This window comes from Acomys russatus, chromosome 24 (assembly GCF_903995435.1).
Source record: "Acomys russatus chromosome 24, mAcoRus1.1, whole genome shotgun sequence".
NCBI lineage: Eukaryota > Metazoa > Chordata > Mammalia > Rodentia > Muridae > Acomys > Acomys russatus.
The window spans coordinates 26,906,278-26,925,419 of record NC_067160.1 but is presented as its reverse complement, the minus strand read 5'-3'; the positions used below and the strand labels follow the sequence as shown (position 1 = coordinate 26,925,419).

At 42.2% G+C, this 19,142-nt stretch overlaps 1 protein-coding gene across 1 annotated transcript in view; it reads left to right on the top strand.

Annotated features, from left to right (window-relative positions):
- Pkp4 (plakophilin 4) overlaps nt 1-19,142 on the top strand; it is a 214,218-nt gene that overhangs the window by 156,225 nt on the left and 38,851 nt on the right. The window contains exons 5-9 of the mRNA XM_051166576.1: nt 7,848-7,979; nt 8,083-8,267; nt 10,762-11,311; nt 14,912-15,100; nt 16,560-16,780. Of these exons, the coding sequence (XP_051022533.1) occupies nt 7,848-7,979; nt 8,083-8,267; nt 10,762-11,311; nt 14,912-15,100; nt 16,560-16,780 (1,277 nt within the window). The remainder of the gene's footprint in view (nt 1-7,847; nt 7,980-8,082; nt 8,268-10,761; nt 11,312-14,911; nt 15,101-16,559; nt 16,781-19,142) is intronic.

Here is a 19,142-nt window from a genome sequence, read left to right as displayed (position 1 = left end):
TGTCCTGGTTTTATAGAGGTACGTTTGGAAGTATTAGAGATGATTTGATAGGAGAGATATTATGATTCTATAACAAAGAAAGGAAAAAGATAAATGGAAGATATTAGGAAGTATGAACTTTAATCAGTTTAAGTATAAATTCTCTACAAGTCATTTGAAATATCAGGGTAGGGGGATGACTTTCACACGAACTCTGGTACCTCATATTTGACCATGTCCCCTGGAGGGGGAGACCTGGTGGCACTCAGAGGAAGGATATCAGGTTACCAAGAAGAGACTTGATACCCTATGAGCATATACAGGGGGAGGAGGTCCCCCTCGGGAACAGTCATAGGGGAGGGGAATAAGGGGAAAAATGGGAGGGAGGGAAGAATGGGAGGATACAAGGGATGGGATAACCATTGAGATGTAACAAGAATAAATTAATAAAAAATTTTAAAAAAAGAAAGAAATATCAGGATAAAAATGACACATCAGAGTGAACTGAGTAGAAGTCAGAAAAGGCTGGCTGTGTTGTACAGAGTTTCTCATCTATAAATCATAGAAAGAAATTTACTATGATGCAAATGACATGGGTTTTCTACCAAGTAGGTATTATTTAATTCATATTTTCTATATACTTAAGATTTTTAAGTGAACTTTTATTAAGAAAAATTACTTGTAGAATCCTCCCTCAGCACCACAGATCCCAGTCTTGCAGACAAAGGTTATGTGAAAACATGTTGTTTTGATTTTGTTCGGGTGTGTCAGGTTTGGCTGTGATGATGGTGTCTGTACGGACTTCACCCTGTCATTCTCTAAATAAATAATTCAGTATGGTTATTTGTATAACATTTACACCTTATTGGTTATGATAAGGAGTCTGGATATAACGTGTATGGGAGCCTTTGTGTAGATGCAACGGCCCTTCATTTTACATAAAGGGCCAGATAGGGCTGCTGTGTGAGACTCTTATCACACACACGTGCACACATGAGAAAGAAAGAAAAAGAAATGCATAAGAATCTGAAGTATCCATAGGTTCTTCTTCCTGGGAACCCTGGAGCCACTCCCCACCTGGACGCTGTCCACCAAGAGACACACCTGTACAGAAGTGGAAACCAGATTCTGTGCTGTAGAACTATGAATTATTGATGTTTGTGCTTGGACCACCACCAAATAAGAATACTAGAGTTTTGCTTCAACAGACATATATACCTGGCTGTGTCTGAGGCACTTCTGTATGTTAAGTAAGTGATCCCCAAAGTTTAACTAGAGCTAGTACAGGGTGAAGAGATTAGTATCTAGTTGTGCTGTTTAATATTTCATTTGATATGGATGTTTAAATTTTCTCCTACTTTTTTGATCTGTGAAAAGATCTTCTATTAACTGTCTAAAATGTAATAGAAATGATCGTGTCTGAGGGTTCTTCTTTCAATTTTCCTTTTTTCCCTCAGTGCACAAAGCCTTGGTCCCTGGGTTTGCGGTTTGTTACTTGGGGTTACCACCTGTAGTCCCCATTTCCTTCCTGTGTGCTAGCCCACTCTTGACCTTGCCTTGAAAAGTTTCTCCATACAGATAGCCAGGAGAAAAGTAGGAAAGCTTTGTTTCAGAAGACTCATTTTTATGTTCGTTGCTAGGCAATGTCATTCTTTATAGCTTCATGCGGAGACAGGGCTGTTGGTTTGGTTTGCTGTATTTGTAGAGAAAGGGACCCAGGTGGCCTAAAGTGGCTTTGAATTCCCTGTGTAGCTAAGGATAGCCTTACACTGATCCCCCTGCCTTCCATCCTGAGTACACCACTATGCCTTTCTTTTATCAAAAGAAACTTGTAGCAGCTTTGTATTTTCCAACTTCTGATACCATTTTTTTCTTTTATTTTAAGACATTTTCTTTAAATATACGTATATGCTCGTGAATTCAGGTGCCCATAGGAGCTAGAAAAGGGCATCAGACCCCTGGTGCCGGGCTTGCAGGTGATAGTGAGTGAGCCTCCTGACATGGGCCCTGGAAACTAAACTGAGGTTCTCAGCAAGAGCAGCCAGCCCTCACGGTGACTGAGCCGTCTCTCCAGCCTCCTGATAGTCTCATTTCTATGTTTGATTACATTTTTCTCCCCAAAACTAAAATATGTCTGCAAAATATATTTGAGAGTGACTTCAAATGGTGGCTGGATTTCCCTGTAGGTTAATAACTGTTTCCATCCATCACTACGAATCCCTTAACTTTTGTGTGAACATGATCTGTCTGCTGCTATAGAATGGCTACACACTCTAGAGAGCTTCTCCACCCCAGCTAGTTCCCAAATAATGAGACAGAGACCTCTTGGAATTATAAAAGCTTTAAAGTGCCATATCTAAGCTATTTTGCTGTTTCCCAGCTACACATCCCAAGTTATCTGCCATAATTGTTGCTGCCTGGACTGCTTCTGCTCCATCAGGCCAGCCCTCATGGTCACATGCTCATGGTCCATTCTGCCCCATGGTGGCTTCCTTCTCTCCTTTCTCGTGGTCCCCATCTGACCCCAAGCCCTGGAACCTAAGTGCCACATATTTCTCTTCTGCCCAGTTATAGGCTTTTAGCTGCTTTTTTTCTTTAACCAACCAACTTTAAATTGGGGAGTAAGGTTTACATCACATCACTCGATGTCTTTGAGAATGGCCCTCAAGATCTAGATAGCAACCAGATCTTGGGGCCCAGTAATTTAGCGTTAGAATACACGGCAACCCCCAACAGTCTGCTTTTGTAGCCAACCTGGCCTCAAACTTGTGATTCCCCTGCCTTGAATTCCCAAGTGTCAAGATTACAGGCATGCACTGCTACATCTAGATCCTTAATTTTTTTCTCCAACTTTCCCCATATGAACCCAAGGCCCCTGGCCAGGTCAGAGTGCCTAACTGGCAAACTGTGTGTCTGGTCCACTCATGTCCCGCTTTTTACTTCTTGCTTTTGCTTGCTCTCCTTTTATAGTTACAAAGCATGTGTTCTTCTGGCAGGTATGGCACCTGTGTTTAGATTTCTGCAGACTAAAAATTGCTAATAAGCACTCATTTTGGCATGGTTATTTATGGAAATGAAACACATTCACCCTTTCCCTGAAATTGTTTTAATAGTTTCATGTTCTCGGAGTTTAAAGACATCTCTTTGGTGTTGCATAGGACTAAAATTCTTCTTGGGTTGTCATTGTAGAAATCAAAGCATCAGTGATTCAGTATGCAGATATTGATTGTGATACAGTACCAGCAAGGTTTGCTTTGGCCGTAGAGTGAGATGTAGACAGGCAAGCTTCTAGGGCGAACTTCAGCCATATTAAGTCATCTTCAGAGCAGTTTAAAGTGAACTCCATCAATGGTACTTCATCAATGGTTTTCTATTTCCCAGAGCTTTTCATAAAACGTTTTCTAGATGAACAAAATTTCGGAGCTCTCATGAATATTTAAAAGTTGATATAAATATTCACTAGCACCAGACTAGAAATGATTTCAAGAAACAGGGGCTTCAGCCTTTCTCTCAAGTCTGTACTCCCATTAAAAATCCTGCCTTTCAAGGGTATGTACACAATGATTTTTAGCCAAGTCAGCAAACTTGTGTGTATCTTTAATGTTCTTAAAATACCAGCTGGCCTCCTTTCCACACACCAGGGATTATTTTCATGTTCCTTGTTCCTTTTGCCCTGGTGTGAACTTTTACTCCAGAAGCATTTCCATGTGCTCCTGGGTGTCTGCTGTGGGGACATGTCTGATACACCACAAAGTGCTAAATAAGGAGAAGTCCTTATGGTACCAGGCCCCAGTCCTCGTCCAGAACTTGTCCCGGAGCTCTGCTCCTGAGCACAGGAGGCCTGAGACATTCCTGCACTTGTGGAAAGTTGACTCCTCCCGCATCTGGGTAGATTTGGGAGTGAGAGCCTCAGATCCACCGGGGAGGTTTCCTGCTGCACTTCTCCGTTCACGGGCCACAGAGTTGGAAGGAACCATTAGAAACTCTCATCTCCTAACCCCACAGCAACTCAGAGAACCCAGCAGGAGGTTCCAGCGACCTGGCCTGTGAAAGGCCAGGTTCAGCATTGTACATGCCCAAAACCTCTGCTGAGCTCCAGGTTCCTGTCTCCATGGTGATTGCACAGTACGACCTCCCTCGCCTCATGCAGTCTGGCAGCATGACATGTGGCTGAACAAAGCAGAGCCATTTTAATGACTCCAGATTCTTTACTGAAGACCTCCTTAAGCAAATGTTTTACACCTGTTACACATTTGGAGGTGTGTATTGCACAAAGGATAAAATATCCACATCATATTCTATCTTTGACTAGAACTTCATGAGGTAGATAATGTGTCCGTTTTTCATAGTTGTAAGGCATTATTATCCTTAACCAACTAGTATCTTTTTATAGATGAAATCTTCTGATTTTTACATTTATTTTTTAATTAGACCATTCAGATGAAATTTGACAGGCAGAAAGGACCATGATTCCAGTAACCTTCCATTCTTAGGGCACAGATGGAGATTCCATTGTATCTTAAAGAATGTTCTGGCTCTATTTTTGAGTACATGCTTTCTTGGAGATGCTGGCTGATGATTGAAGATGCCCATGTATTTCTAGTGTCTGAGAAAACATGTCTTTGTAGTATGTTGTTCGGGGTGCAGTTCAAAGTAGCACTCACTTACTCTCTGTCATTGAAATGTTTTGTTTTGTTTTGGTGTTTTGAGGCAGGGTTTCTCTGTGTAGCCTTGCCTGTCCTGGACTCCCTTTGTAGACCAGGCTAGCCTTGAGCTCACAGCGATCCGCCTGCCTCTGCCTCCCGAGTGCTGGGATTAAAGGTGTGCGCCACCACGCCCAGCCTGAAATGTTTTGATTTCTTATCCTGACCAAATAAAATCACAGCATGCCAACTGTGTCATTCTAGATTACAGCTCTAGCCATGACATGGTCCGTCCTGCACTTCCTGCCTCTGCTTTCTCTGAATTGGGATAGTGCCTGAGCTGTCTTGTAAAAGGCATCTAAATGTAAGAGTGCATAAGTAATACATAATTGATCAATATACTCCCCACCATCCTGTAATCAGGAAGACTTTGCCAATTAATTAGGAAATGGGTGTTCTGGTTATTTGGTGCTTTGTGGTTGCCTGTACACCCATTTGTGTGTATCTATTTATGTTTTATAAATTGATAAATGTTCAAAGAAACACAGTAATAGTAAAACTATTTTTGAAAGCCACTTAACTTTCACATAATGAATCAGAAGACATTTTAGCACCTATTGTCCTAACAGATACTTACTAATGGGCTCGGGGCAGGGAGGAGGTTATCAAGTTGTCACAACTCTACCTGACTCATTTGCTAACAGATGGGACAGAAACCCCTTTCCTCTCTACACCCAGTTACTTAGTTCTCCTTGCATGGCAATGTGGTGCTTCAACGCTCCACTCACCTTACCAGTGTGCACTGCTGTGTTGTGTTGTGGTTCTCTGGGCACAACACTGAAAACTAGAAGACACAGTCAGGGCATAAGACTTCAAGGGCACATAGCTAATGTTGCTTTTTTATCATTTGTTTGCTTTTCTATTTTTAAAGATAGTAATTGTGTTAAGGTGGTGTGTGTGTGTGTATGTGTGTGTGTGTGTGTGTTTAGTGTGACTGGTGTAAAATCACTGTTCATTTGTTCTTCATTTTTGGATGCTGTTCTCAGGAACTCCACTTCCTGTGAGGCAGTCTCTTGTTTTCCTGGTGCTCACAGATCAAAACACTGGCAGGCTGGGGAGTCCCAGGGACCCTCCTGTCTTTACTTCCGCTGTGTTGCAATTCAAGTACATGCTGCCATTCTGGCATTTTATGTGGCTTAGGGCATTGCACGGGCCCTCAAGCTTGCAAAGCAAACACTTCCACCAACTGACTGTTTCCCCAGTCCATGATTGATGTCAGTTTTGTTTTTTGGTTTGTTTGTTTGTCTTTTCTCCTCAGTACTGGGTATTGAACCTCTGTCTTTGTGCATGCTAGCCAATTACTTTCTGTGTGTGTGTGTGTGTGTGTGTATGTGTGTGTGTGTGTGTGTGTGTGTGTGTGTGTGTGTCCCTTTGCCTGCCCAGTGTTCTCTGCCTGGGTGAATGCCTCTTGCAGCTCCTCTGGCTGTTCTGGTTCCCTGTGACTTTTCAAGCCCAGCACACTCTCTGCTAACAAAGCCTTAACAGACTCCTTCAGGAATTGCTATATAAAATGTGCTATGCTCCAGAAACTCCTAGGAGAAGATTTACAAATGAAGCAGGTCATTTCTCTGTTGCCTGCCTGGTGGTGACTCAGATAATGTTTTACCATCTACTAGAGAGCCACACACAACTGAAATCTTACATTAAAATTCCAGACTTGAGGATTCAGTGCTGTCATAGACTTCGCCACCTAGAAACGAACTGTCATATGATGGATCAGAAGACAGGTTGTTAGCAGCCCCTGTGAGGAATGTCAGCATCTCTTCCCACAGGCCAGGAAACAGAACGATGTCAGCTAGGATCTGACATCAAGTTCAAGCCTCAGAATGCACTAGGATTTCCCAATACTCCCTTATACCTCACTCATATGCGTCTCTAGACCAGCTCAACTAGTGCTGCCTAAAATTTTTACTATGCTTTACATAGCTCAACTTTATTGAATATATAAATAAAGCTATATAGCACAGTAGTATTTGTGAATCATTACCCAGTAAAAGAAAACTGCTATTGCTACTCAAAATGTTTGTTCAACAAATATTTATTGAGCACCCACAGAGTACAAGGTGCCACGTGAGGCATTGGGGATATGACAGCACAAATGAGACAAGTCTGCATCCTTGGGTTTACATATTTTAATAGAGACGGTAAGACTATTGCTAGTGTAGATTATAACAGAACCCTAGGAGAGAAGGAAGGAAAGTTGGGGAGAAATCCTAGGGAAGACATTAAAATACTTAGAGACTCAGAATTAGCTAAAGTATTTGAAAGTGAAGCACCGTTCCTGAAAATGTGTGTTAGCTCCATAAAGGTTAAATCTGAAAAAAGGGTTTTAAATTATGATAACCCAAACGTGGAGAAATGTATGTTTTATATATGGGAGGAAAGAGGGTATTTGAGTGGTCAACAAGAGCTACATCACCTAAGTACAGCATAAAAAAAGAGGTTGGAATGGATAAGCAAGTGAGTTCTTGGGGTGATGGTGATTGCCCTTTATTCAAGTTCAAGGTGGCAGCTGGTACCATAGAAAACAATACAAGCTACGGGAGAGGCAATTAATTAGAAGAAGCAGTTATCAGGTTAGACGTGTATATGTTCTTCTGGGGGAAACTAAAGGGACAAATAAACAGGTAAGTAAGATATTAGTGCCTCTGTTATTTGTAGCTCTGACTACTTTGCAGGCTTCCTTTAACTATAAGCGGCACGAACTACATTAGCTTATCTTACCTTCCCGGCTTCATCACTAAGCTCGCTGTCCTGAGTACTCTTTGGTTTTGTTCTAAACAGTTGGGATCTGTATTGTCCCTTTGATATTTGGACATCATTCTTATTCTACCTGTCACTGTATTTGGAGGACAGTGAGAGAGATGGGTTTTCTAAGAGGGAACAAGATGCATTTCCAGATTTTGATGTAATATAATACCAAGTTCACTTGGGACTTGTAACCAGAACAGAAAACATGTATGGAGCCGAGCACAGTATAATAATAAACTGAGCATGGAGAACACATTCACATAGATAAAATTAAGATAGCTGTGCTATTAAGGTGAGCAGAGCTTTCTAGTATCCTATGGATTACAGGATGCTGTTGAAAAAATCTGTACCTTTCAGAAAGTAATGTTGTTCTATAATGCCACTAAATTCAGCTATAAACTTATTTTCTTACAGATGTGCCAAACACTGGTATAAGCAAACCTAGAGCTTCTGACACTGTCCAGCCCAACAACTATCTCATCAGGACAGAACCAGAGCAAGGGGCCCTCTACTCACCAGAACAGACATCTCTCCATGAAAGTGAGGGTCTGTTGTATTTTATTTTAAACATTAGATTTTTCTCATTGTTTTACTTTAAGCGTGAGCCTCAGAAGTATAATGAAGTGTTCCCACCATTTCATCCATGCAGGATCATTGGGAAACTCAAGAAGTTCAACACAGATGAATTCTTATTCTGACAGTGGGTACCAGGAAGCAGGGAGTTTCCACAACAGCCAATCCGTGAGCAAGGCAGACAGACAGCATCCATTCACAGGACCAGGAAGTAACCATGTGGTGAGGAGTTCAAGAGCTGAAGGACAAACACTGGTTCAGGTAAGTTAGACATCTAGAAATACCCTTCTTAGCTGCATAACTGTTGGAGATATTGCTTACTAAAAGCAAAGCTAATGTGTATAATTTATAGAATGAAAAACTTCACTCAAAATCACTACGTACTGTGGGCATGGTGGTTTTGAAGATATTTTAAGCATAAAGCCTGGAATTATGTTTGTTCAAATTAGTTCACTCTTACTAATGAATGTTTATAAGTTCCTAGATGCAGTAGAGTAATTCTTCTGGAAACAAGAGATTTGATAGGAGCAGCAGTCCAGAGAGAGTGTGAGGATGGCGTGGAGTGACATAGTTCCTGAGGGGCTCCTAACCCTTAGCGATACAAGCACTAAAGTAGGCATTAGGAAGGCCTAGAGGACAGAAAACCATTCTCTACCTCCATGAGATGGGATCTAGTCTACTCTAAGTGAACATTTTCACCTTCACTAAATTGTTCACTGAAAGCATCTCTTGTCCTGGATGCCTGTCCTTGTGAAGCCATAGTAAGGAGGCTGGCTTATCCACTCTGTTAAGTGAGGACTCAGTCGATAGACAAAAATATAATATTGTGCGCATGCTTCTGAACACTCCTTTGCTTCCCTGGTGCTATGTAATTCACATCATCCCACCAGACTATGTCAGGATTAAAAGCCAAAGTAGCCAACGAGGCTAGCGCTCTGTCCATGGGAATCCTTCAGAAATGCTGGAGGGATTCTGTGTTCCTCACACAGCTCAGGAAACGTTGCAGGACGCACCACATAGGGCCAGCTTTCCAACACTAAAGGGAAGAGCTGATACAGTTGTGGGTAGTTTTGCTCATCAATTTAGGACTTTTTAGGTTAAAGGGAGCTAGCTCTCTTATCCTTGTGACCAGCTGCTTGAGGCTGTGCGCCCGGCCTGCACATCATCCATGCATTTGCCTGTTGGCTGGTAGAGGTGTGTGGTGACGTTTAAGGGACTCTGCACTGAGCGCCTCTAGCTGTCCATTTGTGGCATCTACCCCAGCTGCGCGCTACAGTTTTATCCTTAGTCATGATCATGTTGTTTTTAGAGAGATTAAAAACTTACATTAAATTGATTTTGGTCCCTAAAGTCAATGCATTATAAGTAGATCTCTGTGACTTAACCTACATGTAGTTTGGACAGCCATATTATCTAGCCATAAGCTGGATGTTATTCCATTTTTCCGTGCAACCACTGTTAGCACACAAATACACATTTGAACTCTCCCAACTGTACACTATTTTTTAAGCCCTATCCCATTGCCTTGTTTAGTTACCTTATCCTTCCTTCCCCATATCACCTCAGTGCCTCCACCACTTCTCCCAGACTGTTGAGGCTGGGATCACTTGAGGTATTTCAGCAGCCAGGTTGCTTGCAACACTTGGAGGCAAAGCGCTCATCCTCTAGTGACATATGAGGCTGCACATACTCCCCCATCCCACCCTCGCTTCTCTCCTCACCATCACAGTAGACAGCTGCCCCCACCCCCCACCCAAGCACACAGAAGATAACTGAGCAGCCTGCCATGCAGAACCCTGAGGTCTGTTCCCATCCCTCAGCCTGCCTGCTGTTCCCCTCAACCACATCTCCAGCTCGGTTTCTTCACTCTTGCACAGCACCAGGAAAGGTACCTGATACCCATTGTATCTTAGAAGTCTACAGAGTCATCACAGACTATTCCATGGTAGAAATGTTTGCTTTCCATTCTAGTCTTTTCCAGCTGTCTAAGATCAAGAAAGCTAACAAAAACAGCACAGATCAAGAAAGCTAACAAAAACAGCACAGATTCTCGGGTAGCTCACTCCCATCTCTTTAAACCCACCAGCTAAACTATCACTAAGAGCTCATATGTCAGACAAAGCCAAAGAAAGGAGAGCTAAAGGACTTGGCTAGGACGCCTGTCTGGTCAGGCTCCTCCTTGTACTGAATTATCAAGGGAGAACTGAACCCAGGCAGTAGCCAGAGGCTCCTACATTAGACACTGGAAAAAACATGTCCCACAAGTTAACAGCCAACTCATAAAGACTAGCCATCCATAAATGCTCCTCAACTCCATTTAGGCTGAGAGATTGAATAGATAGAGTTTTTGTTTTTATGCAAAACGCATTGCCTTGGCTCCAGCTTAACTTGCAGGGAATGATACAAGCACATGGCCCCAGGGCCCTTCATGCTCACAAGCCATTTGTACCACTTGGAATAAAACATTTCATATGTCAGAAAACACAGAGGCAACAAGTGAAAAATGTAAAGACCAAAAAAAGGTTATTAAATGTCTTCAGATGTCTTCTGCTGACTGGTTTTAATATTCAAATGAATCTCAAAAAAAAAAAAAAAAAAAAAGAGCAGAAACAAAAGCTTATGCAAAGGAGAAAGTCAGAGGCCTGCAATAGTGAGGTCACATCCTGTGTGAGCTGTGTGTGTTTTTATTTCTGTAATGACAGTGGATGATGCAAACCCCTAGATAAACCCATTCTCTTTTCTCCCCTCTCATCAGCCATCAGTAGCCAATCGGGCCATGCGAAGAGTTAGTTCAGTACCATCTAGAGCACAGTCTCCTTCTTATGTTACCAGCACAGGCGTGTCTCCTTCAAGGGGGTCACTGAGAACTTCTCTGGGTAGTGGATTTGGCTCTCCGTCAGTGACCGACTCCCGACCTCTGAACCCCAGTGCTTACTCCTCCACCACGCTCCCTGCTCAGCGGGCTGCCTCTCCATACTCACAGAGACCCGCCTCCCCAACAGCTGTGCGCAGGGTTGGGTCTGTCACCTCCCGACAGACCTCCAATCCCAACGGACCAGCCCCTCAGTACCAGACCACCACCAGGGTGGGGTCCCCACTGACCCTGACAGATGCCCAGACTCGAGTAGCTTCCCCATCTCAAGGCCAAGTGGGGTCTTCGTCCCCCAAACGCTCGGGGATGACCGCCGTACCACAGCATCTGGGACCTTCACTGCAAAGAACTGTTCATGACATGGACCAATTCGGACAGCAGCAGTATGACATTTATGAGAGGATGGTTCCACCACGGCCAGACAGCCTGACAGGTGAGGACAAGTGACAGCACTGTATAAAGCCCCGGGAGTCAGTCCTCCCTGTGCCTGTGTGGAAATGATCATTGTGGACAGTCCTAGTGGTTTTATCTGAAAAGTTATACTATAAGCTTGAGAGTGACTTATTTTTCAAGCTTTAGTCCTTTTTTGTATGATACTGTATAATACATACACAGAACTCTTTTGCAAAGCATCAAATTTTTTTCTCAAAATATTATGGTACATAAAGCATGCGCGCACGTGTGTGTGTGTGTGTGTGTGTGTGTGTGTGTGTGTGTGTGTGTGTCCACGTACACACTGCATTTTAAAAGAATTTATTAGAACCCTAAGCTCTTTATTAGCATTATTTTCTACTGAAGGGTTTTGAACATCTAGACTGACCTTCCTACACCTTCATGATATAGTAACCTATGGGCAGAATACCTGCTTGAATTTCTCTGGAGGAATGCTGTAGTTGTGGGGACGAATATGAGTCTCATACCCTACTGCTTCGGTGGCCACCCTGATGGGAGATGCACAAAGCCCTTGGGAATTTCTGTTGTTGTTGTTGTTGTTGTTGTTGTTGTTGTTGTTGTTGTTTTTCCTGGTTTTTCAAGACAGGGTTTCTCTATGTTATCTTGCCTGTCCTGGACTTGTGTTGTAGACCTGGCTGGCCTCGAACTCACATCTATCCTCCTGCCTCTGCCTTCCGAGTACTGAGATTAAAGGAGCTTGCACTCTTTCTGAAAGATGTTGAGAGGATATCTTGTGTCTGTATGGAAACTTCACCTGCCAATAATAAGTCTGATGACCTATAGCTTAGGCAGGAAATAGGAGGTGGGACATCCAGCAGGCAGAAAGGATTCTGGGGTAGAACCAGGTGCAGGAGATTGAGCCAGCAAGATATGAGGATATGGTACCTGAACAGAAGTAACCAGCCATGTAGCAAAATTAGGTTAGTAAAATGGGTTATTTTGAGTTAAGAGCTAGTTAGAGAAGAGCTTATCTATATGGCCTAGGTATTTGTAAAAAAAAAAATTTAATGAGTCTCATGAGTGGTTATTCTGGGACCTTAGGGCTGGGAGGAAAAAAACAAAACAAAAAGATTCACAGTGCTCCTTTTATATATGCATTATAGTTTATTTACTTGCTCCATGTTAATAGGCATTTGTCTGTTTATCATTTTTAGCTGACAGAGACATTTTTTCATATAAATAGATACTGTATTCCCTGGGGAATCTGTTTGTCAAAGCTGAATTGCTACAACAAAGCATATATGTCTTTTCACCTTGAGGGAGACTAACAAGCTGTCCTCCAATAAGGGTACATGCATTTGTTTTTTTGTGACCTGTAACTAGAGTGTGCAGGCTTCCTTTGCTGTCACTGTCACTTCCTATGGGCCATTCTGGTGGGTAAGACGCTGTACCTAGGGCCATTACTAGTTTATGACGAAGGTGAAGAGTTTATGTTTATTATCCATTTTATAATAAAAACACAGGCTTAGACCTTCTGTAATTTTTACGTATAATAACTTCTTATGCTTGACGTTAGTTACACTTTTTCTCCATTGTATTTTTGTTCCTTTGCTTTTTTATTAAAATTTTTAATATATTTGAGGATAAAATTTATATTTTATCTTATGGCCTCTAGAAAGCTTTTTCTGATTTAACAAATTCCTATGAAGCATAGTGAACGTGGATTTTTTTTTTTTCAAAAACTTTTTTTTTTTTAATGTGCATTGGTATAAGGATATTAGATCTCTTGGGACTGGAGGATGCTTTGGAAGATCAGGACAGTGCGCTTAACCACTAAGCCATCTCTCTAGCCCCTGTGAACCTGCATTTAAGGTTAGAAAAATTCCTAGTTGTGAAATTACCATTTTATTATTCAGTCATCAAAGAAGTATGGTTGAAGGCTCTGAGAAGCATGCAGCCAAGTCATGTTGGAAGCAGTTATGAAGAGCCCCTGCTCCAAACCCTAGCAGCTTCTGAGGGCTTGTCCTCCTCAGTGTTTGTGTACAAGAGCTGTGTAGAATTCCCAGCTTGAAAAAGATGATGGAGACCTGGGGAAGGAAGACAGCATAAAAACTCCTGTTTCCCGCACTCAGCACTAAATGGGCATCTTCTAAATGACTCTGATGATGTGCAAGAGAAATTGGATTGATATTTCAAGGAAAGAAAAGTATACATATAAAAAATGTATTATATATGTAGAAAAATATGTGTAAGAACTAGCTTTTCTTTCCTTTTTGGGGGGTACATTTCAAGACAAGGTCTTTGTGTTAGCCTTGGCTGACCTGGACTCACTTTATTAACCAGGCTGGCCTCGAACTCACTGCGATCCTACGATCCTGCGATCCACCTGCCTCTGCCTCCCGAGTGCTGGGATTAAAGACCTGCACCACCACACCCAGCTAAGAACTAGCCTTTCATTGCTGACTTTGCTACAAATAACTCTAGGCTTTGAGTGAAACAAAGGATTCTCAGGAAGTTTTATTCCCTGTCTCCCAGACCACTATTTCTAAAAGTAAACCCTCATTTATGGATTCATTTGGTGGTTGTAAATGTTGTTTTGGTTTGGTTTGGGGTTTTGTTTTGGTTTGGATATAGGGTCTCTGTATGGCCTTGGCTGGCCTCAAATTCACAGAGGTATACCCGGCTCTACCTCCAAAGTGCTGCGATTAAATGTGTAGTTTAATTGATATCATAATGTGTTTAAAAATGTACTTTCTACCACAGAAAAATATATATGGCCCAAAATACTTACTCATGTATAGTTAAATAATGTCTGGAAAATTTTAAAAAGTGCATCAATGCTTAAAAGATACATTTTTGTTTTAAATGTTTTAAATACAAAAGTTTGAATGACATAGAATCATCACTGTTATAAGTAAATAAGTAGGGGTTTGTGGGAGTGCAAATAGAAACTTGATTGAGTAAACGATACTGCAAAGCTTTCTATCATTGGTCCTTGAGGCGTGGCTTTCTCCGTTGTAGGGTACATCAGACTTCCCTGTGGGCTCTTAGCTTTGCAGTGGGACAGCTTGGCTAACTGATGGCCCAGCTGTGTGAAGCACAGTAGGTTCTACCTGCTGATGAGATGGAGAGGTCTGCGAGCAGCTAGTACAGCTGGGGTTCCCTTCATGGGCTACAGCAAGAGATGTACAAACAGGGCATACTTACGCAAACTAAGCTGATGCTGATGTCACCATGCACCACAGTCTCATGGGGACATGGATGGACAGCCCATCGATAACCAGGCTGTCATTTATGCAGCACCCTTTGCTATGATCTTTAAGTGGTAATCATAGCAGGAGGGGCATTCTCTATTTCATCACAGTAACCCCTAGTAGGAGAATGAGTTCTAGCGAATTAAATATAATGCATTTTTATTAGGAAGTGTACTTCCCTCTTGCTACTAAGAAAGTTTCTTTTTAAAAACACAGTACTCAGAGTCCTTTGCACACCAGGCCTTCCTTCCTGTTTAAAAAAAAAAAAAAAAAAGTCATCTTCAGCCTTAACTCTTGTGCTGTCGGTTAGGGCTTGGTCAGGGTGTCTGATCCTAACCACACCATGGTTTTCTCATTTTGTGATGATGCCATATTCCTACCTGTAGGCTTACGGAGCTCCTATGCCAGTCAGCACAGTCAGCTTGGACAAGACCTTCGTTCAGCTGTGTCTCCTGACTTGCATATCACTCCTATATATGAAGGGAGGACATACTACAGCCCAGTTTACCGCAGCCCAAACCATGGGACCGTGGAACTCCAAGGATCACAGACAGCTTTGTACCGCACAGGCTCAGGTGGGCCCTGTTTCCTGCTTTCCTGCTTTTCCTAGCCCAAGAGGAGAGAGAGTTCACTGAGACCGACTTCTCCGCTGGCGGAGAATCCTGTTGCCCAGTTAGTTGTCAGATAAGCAGCTGTGACAGCAAATCAATAAACAGTAAAACAGGAGTTCATTCAGCACGTGCTTACTGGATGATATATTTTACCATAGTGTAACCTAATCAATGAAGGTAATGATTGTGCTGTTAATTTAAGGATAAATGCATAAAGCTGTAAATATGATTCCCTCAGGTTAGACTCGTATCAGACAGAGAAAGGCAACCATTTGCTGAAATAGCTCTGTGTGACTCGTGTTGCCTGACCTAAGTGTTGAAATAGTCCGGATGAGTGATTTGATGTCGGAGTTAGCCAGCCTGGCAGTGAGGTTGATTGGACATCGCTGTTTTCAGTGTGGGATTTCCTCTAAGTCTCACATCCATGTTGTGACAGAGATGCCCACTGTGAGAGGCTCACAGCAGCACAGAATGCGGACAAAATATGTATAAACAGGTTGCTGAGCTCACACCCAATCCTTACCTTTTTTATCACACCACAGGTTTGGAAGCTGTAGCATTTGTGGGGTGTACTGCCAGAAAGTGGCACAGGACAGCTTGAGAGGGCTCAAAGGCAGCTTCCAGTATCCAGAAAACCCCAAGTCTTAGAGTTTATAATAGGTCTGCCAAAGCCCAGCTGGCAGTGACGACCCCCCACCCAGGCACATCACTAGGGAAGAGAAGTCTGCAGTGTTCTTACCGAAGTTGGACAGTTCGGTCCACTGAAGACTTTTCCTTCTGACAGACGTCAGTGAAGACATGTTCATGTGCTCTTGGGAAGAGGACTGAGGAGAGGTGAACAGCTTTTCTAATTGCAGAAAGACCCTTGAGTACCCCAATGGGAGACACGCCTGCTTTATTAAGAGAGAGTGTTGAGTGCAGACAGTTGCTGTGTATATACCACCATGTACTAATTTCTGGAAACAGCCATAGAAAGAAAGCCTGACTTTCTTGTGACATGGATTTTTTTTTCCTAGTATTACCAAGATTCATAGGTATAGAAGTAAAATGGATATCAAAGAAATTGGATATTTAAAAAGTTGAAGGGTTATTTATAAATTTCAGTAAAGACCTTGTTCTTAATCACTAAATTAGAATTATGACATAATAACCATTCATTTCTGAGATTAATCTCTTGTGGTTTTACTGGGGTTTTAAATGTCTAAAGCCTAAAAGCAGACTCATAGTCTCACTGGCTTTCTTTTCTAGGTACTTCTTCTAATTCTTAAGCAAGGCTAGGCTTGGGAAAATCCAAATTTAAACAGCTGATGCAATTGCCAAATGTTTAATCCTGTCTAAAAGCAAAAATATTGTATGTTTGAAAAGTGCGGATCTGTGGAGAACATACTAACTAATCTTTCCCAAAACGCTGACTTTGTAATAGGTGTTGGAAATCTACAGAGGACATCCAGCCAACGAAGCACCCTTACATACCAAAGAAATAACTACGCTTTGAACACAGCAGCTACCTATGCGGAGCCCTACCGGCCAGTCCAGTACCGAGTACAAGAGTGCAATTACAGCAGGCTACAGCACACCGGGCCAGCTGACGATGGTGCCACAAGATCCCCATCAATAGATAGCATTCAGAAAGACCCCAGGCAAGTACCAGAGGGACTCTTCAGGACACGCCCTGTCATACCAACCACTTCCACCGTTCTGTCTTTTTAACCTGTCAAGCCTGTGGTAATATCAGTAATTCCTTATCTCTATTGCTTCCACCTGTGCAGGTCATTGAAGCTGACTTCAATTTTTAAAACTGACTGCTTTCTTTCCGTACTTAGAGAGCACACGGGTCTGTGAGAAAATTTGCAGCATTCATCATATAGGTACTTTCCTCAGGCAGCTAGCAGCTACTGGGAGGGCCTACACAAATTAGACCGGACCGTGAGACATCAGCAATCCACACACCTTTGCCTGCCTGATTTAGAGAGTTCACATATTAATTCTCACTTGTATTAGTCAGCGCTAGGCAGATCTTTTACCAATGAGGTCCTTTAAGTGTCTTTGTGCCAGTTAGGAGAAGACGGCATACAAGAAATTCTCATCTCAGAAGCATCTCAGAAGCATAACGCGCTTGACAGACTATGAGCACATAGGTATTCCTGTTTTCTTTTGTTTGGCCACATAGACGACATTTGCCAAGGTAGATATGGGCCCCTCGGTACTTAAGTGAGTCCGAAAAGCTGGCCTCCTCTTTAGGAAAAGCCATTTAAAGTATTCAGAAACGATGTTTTCAGACCTAAAAGAATTATCCTGTCGCAAAGAATGGAATCTTTACTAAGTTTTATGCAACTTTGGTGTTATTTTAAGGCATATATTATTAGCAAGGTTTCATTCACTTATCGCCCACAGTGGCTTCGCTGGGAAGTTGTTATAATTATCATTTTTAATTTAAGAGCCTACCAGCTTATTCTAATGACTGTGAACAAAAATCAGCGAGGCTCTGATCAGCACACAGAGTAAGCAAAGGTGCTTTAGGTGGACAGGAAGCCACTGTCTGCTTGAAGCACATCACGGGTCTGTTTGTAGGCCTAAAGTTCTTTTGGACATAGGTGTACAGTTTGTCACTATGGCTATCATAAGGGATTTATTTTTTAAGATTTTTTTTTCTTATAGCACCTCCTATATAATTGTCAGGGAAATTATTATATTATTTCATTTTCTAAAATCTTCAGAATGACAAAATTTTATGGTAGTCAACACATACAAAATTTTCCCAAAGTGTTCTGAATTCAGGGTAACTCGATACCATCACGGGGCCTGCAGGATAGTCGTGGCTGTCTGTAAGGGCAGGGGAGCGTGGCTCGCCTGTGAGGCGAAGACGGGCCCTGGAGACCTCAGCTTCACCATCTAATGTGAACTGATTCACTGTAAACAAAAGTCTCCCAGATGGTAATATGTTTTTGCTATTCATGCTATGGTAATGCCATAGCCTACTGCATAAGCGATTACAGCGAGCTTTGATTGTATACAGTTTCACTGATAACACTGTTCACAAGATGAGCAGCCGGTCATTCTACAGTGACAGGTACGTTTACTGTAGCTGACCCTGGAATCCAATGCGTGAAAGACATATCCAAAGACTGAATATGCACACCAGAACCAGAGGCTCTTGACAATTGCTATTCCTCCATTAAAAATAACAACTTGAATGATTTTGTCAGCCTGAGACTTTACTGCTCTTACTGGATAATTAACTGGACAAGTTCTCCGTGAGACTGGAAATTATTGGTGTTTGCTATATAGAAGGAAATCTGTAAGAATTTTGTTTTTTAGGCTTTGTGGGATTTTTTTGTTTGTTTGTTTTGTTTTGTTTTATGGGTTTCCTTGTGTTTTAGTCTTTTGAGACAGGCTCTTGCTATGTCCCTCAGGCAGGCCTCGGGCTCATAATTTTTTTTACCTCTCTCTCTTCATGCTGGGATTATAGATACACACCACCAGGCCCAGCTCTGACTTAGAGAGAGAGAGAAAGGCAGGGGTGGGGGGTCAATTTCAGCTTTGAAACATACAAACAGTTTTTGTGCACAGACTGACGATAGAGCATCTCCTGGAAGATGACGGAAGGTGTGTGTCCCTGGTGGTCCTTCGGTGCAGTCCTCTCCATCCAACTGGTCCTTTCTCTACCCCCTGGCCTTTATGTCACTGTCATATGCATTTGAACACCCATAATATTGTTGCTGGAAAATGGCCACTTTGAAAGAAATGAAGAGAAATAAAAGCAAATACTTAAAAATATTCACCTTTACCACTAAAGATCTTCCTGTAGACCCAGGTCTCCATCTTATCTTACTCCCATCAGCTTGAAGAGTTTGCTGTGAGTTCTTTTAGCCTCAGTTTATCTTACATGGTTTTGCCTCTTTTTGAGGGTATTTTTCCTACATATAAAATTCAGGATTTATAAGTGTGAATTTTTTTTTCTTTCAGTACTTTAAAAGGTGTTATTCATTGTCTTCAGACATCTGTT